The sequence below is a fragment of the Penaeus chinensis genome, chromosome 1, assembly GCF_019202785.1.
Source record: "Penaeus chinensis breed Huanghai No. 1 chromosome 1, ASM1920278v2, whole genome shotgun sequence".
In the NCBI taxonomy this organism is placed as follows: Eukaryota; Metazoa; Arthropoda; class Malacostraca; order Decapoda; family Penaeidae; genus Penaeus; species Penaeus chinensis.
The window spans coordinates 24,433,660-24,446,159 of NC_061819.1; the positions used below are offsets into that span (position 1 = coordinate 24,433,660).

Genomic DNA, 12,500 nt, shown 5'->3' on the forward strand with positions numbered 1-12,500 from the left:
CTTGTCATTATCTGATCCTAAAAGAGAAAGTCTGCACTATAAACTATATAGAAAGAGATAGATTGATAGATAGATAGATAGATAGATAGATAGATAGATAGATAGATAGGTAGATAGATAGATAGATAGATAGATAGGTAGATAGATAGATAGATAGATAGATAGATAGATAGATATATATAGATATATAGATATATAGATAGATAGGTAGGTAGATAGATAGATAGATAGATAGATAGATAGACAGATAGGTAGGTAGGTAGATAGATAGATATCTAAATAGACAGATAGACAGATAGGTAGGTAGATAGATAGATAGATAGATAGAGACAGATAGACAGGTAGGTAGATCGATAGATAGATAAAGAGATAGATATATAGATAGATAGATAGACAGATAGGTAGATAGATAGATAGATAGATAGATAGATAGATAGACAGGTAGGTAGATAGATAGATAGATAGATAGATAGATAGATAGACATATAGGTAGGTAGATAGATAGATATAGAGATAAATAGAAAGATAGATAGATAGAAAGAGATATAAATATATATATAGATATAGATAGACAGATAGATAGATAAATATATATAGATAGATAGACAGATGAATATAGATAGATAGATAGATAGACAGATAGATAGATAAAAGATAGATTCGAAGCTTGCCAGAAATCATTCGAAAAAAGGTGCCGAATCTCAAAAAGTAATAATTACTCACACGTATTAGAAATGCCAAGAATTAATTAGCCACGGACGACATTTGATCACCGTTTCTCCCTCGTGTGAACTGACACACGCTTCGATTATTATGAAGAGAATCTCCGTCATGGTGAAGCAACCCCCCCTCCCCCTCCCCCCCTCCCCCCACCCATCCCCCCTCCCATGTCTTTCTGTCATGGAAAGGTAACTGACCTTTTTTTTTTTTCCCTTGGGATGTAGTAACGAGGGTCCATTCGAGGGGAATGTGAGTCTACTTTCCCTGAGGTTTCTCGATTGCTGGAAAGAAGAATGTGTATGTATGTGTGTGTGTGTGTGTGTGTGTGTGTGTGTGTTTGTGTGTGTGTGTGTGTGTGTGTGTGTGTGTGTGTAAAACTGTATAGTTATTTTAGAAATGTATACCCTTTACAAAAATGTTTCCTACATACTTATATTTCATTCCGTTGAAGTCCAATACACACCTATCCCAATCCTAACAGGCTCACTACTCAGAGACCTATAAAATCCTATTCCAATCCACGCATTCACCACTAATCCTTACTAATCCCTCTACCATCGACCTCACAATAACCCCCCATCCTGAATAGATACACAATCGCCACTCATACCCCTCCCCCTCTCATTTCAGGATGACAAGGAGGTGTACTGCTCATCCCACGTGCCCAAGATCGGGCCTGGGCATCTGGACGGAGAGGCTGTGGGCATCCGGTCGGCTCTCAACGTACCCAAGTCTGCCCACTTCGTCAACGACCAGATCCGGCCGGGTGGGAGGCCCTCCATCGACGGGGATTCTATCGTGCTGAAGTCCCCGTACGCACAGAAGGTGAGGAGGATAAGCGCGTGTCTTTGCGAACGGCGTGTCCGTTTACTTTTCCTTGTTGCGTGTGTTGGGTTGTCTTTGCGCGTGCGTGCGTGTGTCTTTCTTACTTGTATGTCGGTGTACTTTTCCCTTTTTACATTGCGTGCGTGTTTTTTGCGCATGTTGTCTTTCTAATTGGTGTATTTTCCCCCTTCTACATTGCGTGCATTCTATTGCGTATGTGGCCTCTCTAACCGGTGAATGTGAGTCTATTTCCTCTCTAAACTGCGTGCATGCGTTCGTGTGATGTTTCTTCCTTGAGTGTGTGGATGCGTTTAAGTGTGCGTATTGGCTTCCACCCGTGCGTACGTGGGCGTGCCCCACGGCCCTTCCTGAGTGTGACTCGGAAAAACCGCAAATACCTTTTTCTGATTAATCGTAGAGGATTTGTGGTATGAGTCTTTCATAGTATGATCAGTATTTTACTTATATATTTTTTTGTTATTAAGGTGATAGCAGAGGAAGTAATTATGTAATAATAGTGGTAATGAGTAGTAGTAGTAGTGTAGTAGTAGTGAATGCAGCAGTATACTAGTAGTAGATATAACAATGCAACATAGCAGTGCAGTAGTAAACGTCGCAGTGTACCAGTAGAGAGCGTAGCATTTTAGCAATCATGGGTGTGTCCGTGAAGCTTCAGCAGGAAAAAAAAAAAAAACAGTTTTAGAAGGATTAGCAGAAGCAGACGAAGCAAAAGTAGTAGAACCAGTCATAGTAATCATAGCAGCTTAATCAGTAGACTAAATCATATTAACATTAATAGTCATTGATGAGCAGCACCAGAGCAGACGCGACAGTAATCAGAGCAGTAGTTGTAGCAGCTGTCATAGCAGAAATAGAAGTAGTAGTAGTGAGAACAAGGTGATAGTAGTAGTAGTAGTAGTAGTAGCAGAAGTGGGCGTTGAAGGGTGGGCGGGAGTGAGTCAGATGGGCGTAAAAAAGCCAGATATACTAGTTTTTTTTTCTTCTTCTCGAGATGTGTAAGAAGTTAGCGGGTCTAGTTTTTCTCTGTGTGCATAAGTGGTGAGAGAAAGAGAAAGGATAAAGTGGACCGTGTTAAGATTGCGAAGTCAGGCGCGGACGAGGCGAAGGTACCTACTTTAAATAGACTGATAGGTAAATGAGTACATATATACAAATATGTGTAAGTTGAATGTATACGCATACACACACATAGCGCGCGCGCGCACACGCCCACACACACACACACACACACACACAAACACACACACACACACACAAACACACACACACACATACACACACACACACACACATACATACATACATATATACATGGAGCATGTGCGTCCCTCCGTTTCTATTGCCAACGTTTGCTTTGATATAAATTTTGCAATGAAATAAACCAGATCCGAAGAGAACAAATTCTGAAATCGAGAAAAAAACAAAAGTATATATAAAAAAAAAAAAAAAAAAAAAATAACAATAATTCTTAAAAATGCACTTTAAATAGCTCTAAAACAACACTTATACCCAATTATTATTACTACTTCTACTATTATCATCATCAAAAAGAACAGTAATCACGTATCCCCATCTTCGTCCTCCAACAGGGCGGCAACGGCAGCGGCAACGGTTCAGAAAACGGACACAATGATTACAAATACGGCCGCTTCGATCACACGGCGCTGCACATCGCCCATGCCCTCAACGCCACCAGGATTCAGCGCATTTATGACAAGCCCATCAATCAGTATCTGGTAAGTGATTATTATTCTTTTGGATTTTTTTTTTTTTAATTTATCTTATTAAAAAAACAAATATATTGTTTTCTTTTAAGATTTGTTTTTCTTGTCTATTTTTATTTTTTTAAATTTTTTTTTCTGTTTGTTTTCTTTTCCCTTGTGAATTTTATTTTCGGTTTATTTTGTATCCCCATTTTGTGAGTTTTTTTTTTTATTCTAGATTTTATTTTATTTATTTATTTATTTATTTTTTACTGAAGCATTTAGTTCTTATTATTGTTATTACTATTATTTTTTTATCTCTTATTTTTCAGTTTTTTTTTTTTTTTTTTTTTTTTTTTTTTTACTATATTTTGGGACGGTGGATGGGTTACGTAAGAAAGGTTTGTCTGTGTTCTGTCGTTGAGGAATCTTTTGGGTTTTTATTGTTATAATTGTTGCTGTTACGCTTATTGTTACTATCCACTCATTTCGACTGTCTTTCTGAGTCTCTCTTTCTCTTTATCTTCTCTTTCTCTCTCTCTTCTCTTTCTCTTTCTCTTTCTCTCTCTCTTCTCTTTCTCTCTCTCTCTCTCTCTCTCTCTCTCTCTCTCTCTCTCTCTCTCTCTCTCTTTCTCTTTCTCTTTCTCTTCCCCCCCCCCCACACACACACATTCCTACACAACATACTACTTCCGCAAATTCTACAATTTCCCTTTTTGCACGAATAATTCCCTCTATAATAACCTCTCCCCCCCCCCCCCCCCAGTCCCGAATCTCAGATCTCTTGCCCAATCCTTTCTTTTAAACGAAACACACTCCCATTTAACTTTTCCAGAACCGTTATTTATGAATAGAGCGTCCTTTCCCGCCATTTTCGCCCGTCTGCATTTTGCGCAAGGCCTTTAAATCGTCGCTATTGTCTGTTTGTCTCCCCCCCCTCTCTTTCTCTCTCTCTCTCTCTCTCTCTCTCTCTCTCTCTCTCTCTCTCTCTCTATCTCTCTCTTTCTTTCTTTCTTTCTCCTTCGTTAAGTTTCTCTCTCTCTCTCTCTCCCTCTTTACCTTTATCTCCCTCCCTTTCTCTCTCTCTCTCTCTCTCTCTCTCTCTCTCTCTCTCTCTCTCTCTCTCTCTCTCTCTCTCTCTCTCTCTCTCTCTCTCTCTCTCGCTTTCCACTAACAGCCGGTTAAAGAGTAATTGTTCGTGTAATTACAGCCCATTTCTTTCGTAAAACTTAACGTACGGTTTGCTGTAGAGTTTCGCTGGATTCTTTTTCTGGTGACAAGGCTCATTAGTGGCGTAAGGAGGAGAGCAGACAACACGGAGACACTTAAAAAAAAAGTTTTGCCTGGAATTCCTGAGGTTAAGTTAGCAGCGGCCGCCATGTCTTCCTAAGTTCCTAACTTTTGGTCGTGTTGTTCCTCTGGGGAATGGGGGTCTGTCTGGCTGCGCTGTGCTGGTGAACAACTGCTGAACGCTATGAACACTTCGTGGTCATGATCACATTGTTACTTATGATTTTATTTTATTTTTTTATCTCGTTATTATTGTTTAATGGTTTGTTCCTAGACCGAGTATTAGAAAAAAAATACAATGTAGTGAATTCTTTAAGAATGACTAAGAAAAAAATATATAACAAGAAATAGTTGAAGATGAAGGGGTGAGGGAAAACGAGAGAGAGAGAGAGAGAGAGAGAGAGAGAGAGAGAGAGAGAGAGAGAGAGAGAGAGAGAGAGAGAGAGAGAGAGAGAGAGAGAGAGAGAGAGAGAGATAGAGAGAGAGAGAGAATGAGAAAGAGAGAGCGAAGAGAAGAAAAGAGAGAAGAGAGCAAAGAAAAAGGGAAAGATTGATCGAAATCGAATAAAGAGCGAGAGAAGAGAGGGAGAAGAAGACAAGAGGGAAATAACAGAGTCAAAATACTACGGACACTGCAAGAAACTACCTGGGAAATAGGTCGTAGCATTTCTCACAGGTTGCTAAGGTTTGCGGAGGTGACACTACCAAGCGGACGGACGACCAACCAATCAACCAATCAAGTAAACAAGTAATCAAGACGGTCTTACGAGTTGCCACGAACCCTTTTTCCTTCCCTCTCCCTCCCCTTCCCTTGCCCCTCCACATCCCCTTCGTCCTCCCCGCTTCCCCTCAAGCTACACTCCCCTTCTCTCTCTCTCTATCCACTCCCCTCTTCTTTCCCTCCCTTTCCCCACTCCCTCTCCCTTCCGTCTTTTCCTCCTTCTTCCTCCCCTTCTTTTCCTACTTCTTCTCCCCCCCTCTTCTTTTCCTCTTTGCCTACTTCCTTCTTCCTTCCCTTTCATCCCCCACTTTCCTCTTCCTTCCTTCTCATCCCCCACTTTCCTCTTCCTTCCTTCTCTTTCCCCACGCCCTCTTACTTCCTTCTTTTCCTACCTCTTTCTCCCCCTCTTCCTCTCCTCTTTCCATACTTCGTTTGCCTCCTCTTCCTCTCCTCTTTTCCTACATCTTTCTCCTCCTACTCCTCTCCTCACTCCCTGCTTCATTTCCCTCCTCTCTCTCTCCTTTACTCGCCTCCCCTCTTCCCCCTCTAGTCCCCTTCTCTCTCCTTCCCTACTCCCTTCACTACTTCTTTATCTTCTCCTCTCCCCCTCTTCCTCTTCTTAATCCCATTAGCCATAAAAAAAGGAAAAAAAAAAAAAAAAAAAAGGAATCCATCAGAGTTACAGGAGAGGATTTTTTTTTTTTATTCTTTTTTTTATTTTTGATTTTTTTTTATTCACTGGTACGTGCGGATTGAACGGAAGGTAGCTGCGGCGGCCATTTTGCTCGATAGGATAGTTTAATGGGACTATTTATTCAATTTTCTACGATTGCGTCATAGGTTTACGGTGTTAAGGTTTGTTCCGCAATGGGATGCTTTTTTAGGTCGCTCATTTTGCTAATATTTGAAGAATGTTTATTAATTATTATTTTTATTACTATTTTATTTATTTATTTATTTATTTATTTATTATTTTTGTGTGTGTGTATGTGTGTGTGTGTGTGTGTGTGTGTGTGTGTGTGTGTGTGTGTGTGTGTGTGTGAGAGAGAGAGAGAGAGAGAGAGAGAGAGAGAGAGAGAGAGAGAGAGAGAGAGAGAGAGAGAGAATAACACAAAACAGACCACAATGACAACATCTGCACGGTTCATTCATGCATAAAGTGATTCAAAACATTCTCTCAGAAATTATCATTATTTTTCCATCGCTCAAAGACCTGAATTTCTCACGGACACACACACACACACTGCTCGCTCTTAAACTTAACATGAATCCCAACTCGAAAGGCATTAGACATATCATTCGCATTTATAGTTTATTCCTTTCATAATTGTTATTAATTTCGTTGATCATATGCGGCAGTTTCGTACAGGATTTCAGGTCACGACAACAAACACTTCTCGTCATGGTCACTAGTTAATGGCAGTTAATGTGATCACAGGTAACACGTCACGGCTGTCATCCCCTCCCCCCTTCCCCCCTCCCCCCCACTCTCCACCTTCCTCCCTGCTTCTCGTTATCACCCATACCTTGTCTCCATTCTTCTTCCGTGTTTCTTTTCCTCTCTGCTTTCTTTCTTTCTTTTTTTTTTTTTTTTTACTTGTATGCTCTTTCTCTTCTTCCCTCTCTTTCCCTATCCCCTCTTTCTCTCTCTCTCTTCCTTTCCTTACTTCCTTCCTATTCCCACTTCCTCCTTCCTCCCCATTTTCTTCCCCCCTTCCTACTTCTCTCTCTTCTATCTCTCTCGTCCTAACCCCCCCCCCCCTTCTCTCTCTCTCTCTACTTCCCTCTAGCTGTCCTCCACCCGTCACTCGCCTCTCCCCCTCCCCCCAATCCTCCTTCCCCCTACCCCCATCCACCTTCCCCAACCCGCCATCCACCAGCCCCCTACCCCCCATCCTCCTTCCCCCTACCCCCCTTTCCCCTTCCTCCTTCCCCCAACCCCCCATCCATCTTCCCCCTACCCCCCTTCCCCCTTCCTCCTTCCCCCAACCCCCCATCCACCTTCCCCCAACCCCCATCCACCTTCCTCCTTCCCCCTACCCCCCTTCCTCCTTCCCCCTACCCCCCTTCCTCATCCCCCCCCACCCTTCCCCCTTTCCCCTGCCCGCCACAGGTTCCGCTCCGTGTCGCTCTGAAGCTCGTTTTGTTTTGTTTGTATTGTGTTGTTATTGATGCTATCGCCGTTGCTTGTCTGTCTCTGTCAATAGGTGCACGAGAGAAAGAGAAATAAGAAAGGCAGAGAGAGAGAGAGAGAGAGAGAGAGAGAGAGAGAGAGAGAGAGAGAGAGAGAGAGAGAGAGAGAGAGAGAGAGAGAGAGAAAAGATGAAGACAAGATGAAGAGAGAGAGAGACAGAACAAAAAAAAGAAGAGAGAGAGAGACAGATAGTTAGATAGATAGATAGATAGAGAGAGAGAGAGAGAGAGAGAGAGAGAGAGAGAGAGAGAGAGAGAGAGAGAGAGAGAGAGAGAGAGAGAGAGAGAGAAGACAAGATGAAGAGAGAGAGAGAGAGAAGACAAGATGAAGAGAGAGAGAGAGAGATAGAACAAAAAAGAGAAGAGAGAGACAGATAGTTAGATAGATAGATAGATAGATAGATAGAGAGAAAACACAAAAGAAGAAAAAAAGACAGAGAGCAAAGACATAAACAAAGAAACAGAAGAGCATCAGAGGCCGTATACCAACTTCATCACCATAACATAGGCCTACGGATGATGTGTCTGTGTGTGTGTGTGGGGGGGGGGGGGGAGACAAAGACAGAGGATGTCAGTATATCTGAAACTTATTTTGTATATAATAGTTTTTTTTCTCCTACCAATGGACACCAACAGGTACAGTAGATTATTTTAACCATTCATTATTTTTCACAATTTTTTATCTATTTTTCACACACACACACACACACACATACACACACACACACACACACACACACACACACACACACACACACACACACACACACACACACACACACACACACACACACACACACACACACACACACACACACACACACACAATCTACTTATCTGTCTATCTATATATATATAATTCGGTGGAATTAAAAGAAAAACAAACCTATTATGTGAGTGAGGTAAAGTGATTCATCTTGATTGGAGGAAGTGCGTGGGAAAAAAAAGTTAAGGGTTGAGTTGAGATAAATTATTTTTTCGCCCCCCCCCCTCCTGAGGTAGTGTTAGACCCAAACATTTTAAGGAGAGAGAGGGAGAGGGAGAGGAAGAGGGAGAAAGAGAAGGAGAAGAAGGGAAGGAAAAAGGAAAAGGAGAAGGAGAAGGTGAAGGAGAATGAGAAGGGAGAGGGAGAGGGAGAGGGAGAGGGAGAGGGAGAGGGAGAGGGAGAGGGAGAGGGAGAGGGAGAGGGAGAGGGAGAGGGAGAGGGAGAGGGAGAGGGAGAGGGAGAAGGAGAGGGAGAGGGAGGTAGCTGAGAGAGGCGAATAAGCCGAAGGAAAGAGAGAGAGAGAGAGAAAGAGAGAGAGAGAGAGAGAGAGAGAGAGAGAGAGAGAGAGAGAGAGAGAGAGAGAGAGAGAGAGAGAGAGAGAGAGAGAGACTAAGGGAGTATTATGTTTAACAATTCAGGTGTGGCAGAGGAGGCTACAGGTGCATGTGGGCAGCGCATCACCAGCTGGCCACTCGGGAGTTTGAGAATTAGGGGGTGAGGGTGATGGGGTGAGGGTGAGGGGGTGAGGGTGAGGGTAAGGGGGTAAGGGGGTGAGGGTGAGGTTAAGGGGTGAGGGTGAGGATGAGGGTGAGGGAGAGAGGGTGAGGGTAAGTGGGTGAGAGGGAGGGAGTGAGGATAGAAGCATTCGAGGATAGATGTTAACAATAAAAGGGGCGAAGCAATAGGAAGAGGAAGAGAAACAGGAAGTGGAGGGTTGGGAGAGGGGAGGGGCGGGGAGGGGAGGGGGAGGAAGGGCAAGGGGAGTAGAACACAGCAGAGCATAGAGCGGGGGAGAGGTAGAGGGGGAGGGGGAGGGAGAGAGAGAGGGAAGAAGGGAGGAAGAGAGGAAGGATGGGAGAAGCGGAGAGCGAGAGGGGGCGAGAGAAAGAGAGAGAAAAAGGGAACGAGAAAGAGAAAGAGAGAGAGAGGAATAGAAGAGAATTGAATAGAAGCATGTTAAGAAAAGGCATGATAGAGGAAGTTGGAGAGAACAAGCTAAACAAAAACGCTTAACCCACACTGTAGTGAATGAATATCGTTCGTGCGTTGCAAAGGAACTTAAAAAAGGCGGGTCACATAAAAAACAACAAGAAAATAAGAAAATAAGGGCGGGTCACATTCTAAAACGAAAAAAAAAAAAAATATAGAAGATGGGGGCGGGTCATATTATAAGAGAAGAAAAAGAAGAAAAAAAGGGCGGGTCACATTCCCTTAGCGGCCTGCGATGTTCATCTGTTCGAGGACCGATGGCAATTTCACGGTCCCTCGGGGTCTGTCGCATGCACCCGGTTATCACACGAGAGAAGTGAAAAAAATCCCTCTTTTCCTCTTCTTTCATGGCCTTTGGGGAGGGTTAAGGGGAAGAATGGAACATCCTGCGATAAATCCAGGGTAATGGGGGCCACTAAGAGGTTCGCGTTAACCGTCGCTTCTGTAGATAACGGAAATCTCCCGCCAGGGGTGTCGGCGTTAAGGTGGACGCGAACTTCCGCTCGCAAATATTTGCTTCGCCGCGGTAACGTGACCCATAAAACTATTATTTTTTTTCTCTTCTCTTTTTTTTTTTTTCCCCGCCTTCACGACTGCTATTCTCTCGTACACGCCTCGACTTTGTGCCATAATGATCAAGACGGAGAAAGAGAGAGAGAAAGCACTCGTTATCCATTATGTCTAAACACTCCCGGAGCCACGTGTGCTCGGCGCTGCGGTCTCGTAGACGTGGCAACCCCGCGCGTCGGTATGAGGAAGCAGGTGTTGCCAGATAACAGGTATCCCTCGTTATTTCCCCCCGAAAGAATGACATTATCACCTATACTTATCGAAATAATTACTCGCAAAACAACCAGGCCTGCGATCCCTCACCACAACCCGAAAGAGCAGTTAGGAGATTACAGCCTCCAAAATAGGTCTAGCGATGTCAACAAGAGAAGAGGGAAGATAAACAAGCCATCGCCGACGGGGTTGGGGTTTCACAGTTTGCGGGGAGGTTTTTCGCCGCCGCGCCTGCGTCCGCCGCCGCGCCGCCGAACCTGCACCTGGCGATTTAAATGCTAGGGAATTCGGATTTACTTCCTACGCCCGGCGATTTAAATGCTAGGGAATTCGGGTATACTTCCTACGCCTGGCGATTTAAATGCAAGGGAATGCGGATTTAATTCCTAAACCAGGAGATTTAAATGCCAAGGAATACGAATTCAATACCTTCACCTGGCGATTTAAATGCAAAGAAATACGGATTTCATTCCTAAACCAGGAGACTTAATTGCAAAGGAATCCGGATTTCCTGTCGACACGGGCGATTTAAATGCAAGCGAATCCGGATTTTCTCCTCCTGTGCGTTCTTGAATGATCCGGGAACTGGCCGGAGATTCACGATGTGCGGTCTGTTTGTTCCTAATGCTTGCGTGTTGTTATGGTTCTTCGGTTTTCATTTGTATTTTCATTTTTGTTGTGAGGTCGGAATTTGGGCATTGTTGGGGAAATGATTAGGAGGTGTTATCTTTAATTACGCTTGTTATCAGTAGTCAGTGAGGTTTTCAAACAGCGTTTTCTCGCAGAGTAAACGATTTATTGTGAGCTTTCTAATATTCCCTTTATGTGAGGAAAGAAGATGAAATATACTTTATGATAAAGAAGTCGTTGACAATACTGATCGAATAAACGCAATGTTATTAATTTTTTTTTATCTTATTTTTTGTTATTTATTATTTTTTATAGATGTTCTTTCATGTCGCCTTTCTCTTCTGTTGTCCGTGGAATTTCCGTTTTTTTTCGTCCCTAGTCATTTTCTCGATTATTTTGTTTTTATCTGCTTCTTTCCTTTATTTCACATACTTCCGTCTTTCGTACTTTCTCGGGGACATGAGTGACTCACAGACACACCCACAAAGACACGCCCACAAAGACACACCCACGCAGACACGCCCACGCAGATATAGACACTCACTTGCGACAAATGTTGAAGAAAAGGAGGTATAGATGAGATTGAGGATGCAGTTGAAACCGGTCAGATACATCTCACGTGCTGTGTCTGTCTCTTTCTCTCTCCCTCTCTCTCTCTCTGTCTCTCTCTCTCTCTCTGTATCTGTCTCTTTCTCTCTCTCTCTCTATCTCTCTCTCTCTCTCTCTCTCTCTCTCTTTTTCTTTCTCTCTCTCTCTCTCTCTCTCTCTCTCTCTCTCTCTCTCTCTCTCTCTCTCTCTCTCTCTCTCTCTCTCTCTCTCTCTCTCTCTCTCTCTCTCTCTCTCCCTCTCTCCCTCCCTCCCCCCCTCCCCCCCCTTCCTCCCTCTCTCTCTCTCCTGAATATTTTTTCTTACAGAATAACTGGCTAAATTCCCTCTGGCTTTTTTTCTGAATGAAGCAGCAAAACATTTCTCCTTTTTGGATAAAATGAATTGACCAGTTGATCCACATTCCTGTGACATACTGCACAGGAAGAGAACAAGGATGTGGAGGATGAGTGGATGAACAAGGTGGATAGGAGTGACTGAGGGATGGATAAAAGGGTAGGATGGATAGATACATCGGTTACTGTGTGAATAGAGATGATGCTTGGGGTTGTGTATCTTATTGATTTCTCTCTGTTTCTCTTTCGTCTCTCTTCTCTCTCTTCCATTTACTGGTATAGCCAAATAACATAGAATAAGCAAATAAAAAAACAGAAAAGAGAAAGACGAAGGAAACGGAAAGCAAGAAAGAAAAGAAATAACAGAGCAAAACAAAAAAGAAGAAGAAAATACGAAGAAGAAAGAAAGGAAGGAATAGAGAAGAAGAAAAGAATAATAATTGCAAACAAGATAAAATGAAGGGGAAGAAACAAAAGCAAAAGGAAACAAAGAAAGAACCCCTCAAAATTAAACAAAAATATATATAAATAAGAAAGACAACAGAAAAGCAAAGGAAAGACAGTTAAAAAGGAAAAGGAAGACAGATAAAATAAGAAAAAGAAAGACGATTAAAAACGAAAAGAAAAACAAAGCAAAAACAAACAAAAGAAAAGAAAAGAAAAGAAAAGAACAAAAAAAAGGAAAGAGAAACAAAGAG

At 42.8% G+C, this 12,500-nt stretch overlaps 1 protein-coding gene across 1 annotated transcript in view; it reads left to right on the forward strand.

Moving 5' to 3' along the window:
- Positions 1 to 12,500, forward strand: part of LOC125045065 (hillarin-like) — a gene marked incomplete in the record, with an annotated part of 59,538 nt that overhangs the window by 8,441 nt on the left and 38,597 nt on the right. The window contains 2 exon segments of the mRNA XM_047642172.1: positions 1,351 to 1,545; positions 3,156 to 3,302. Coding sequence (XP_047498128.1) covers positions 1,351 to 1,545; positions 3,156 to 3,302 — 342 coding nt within the window.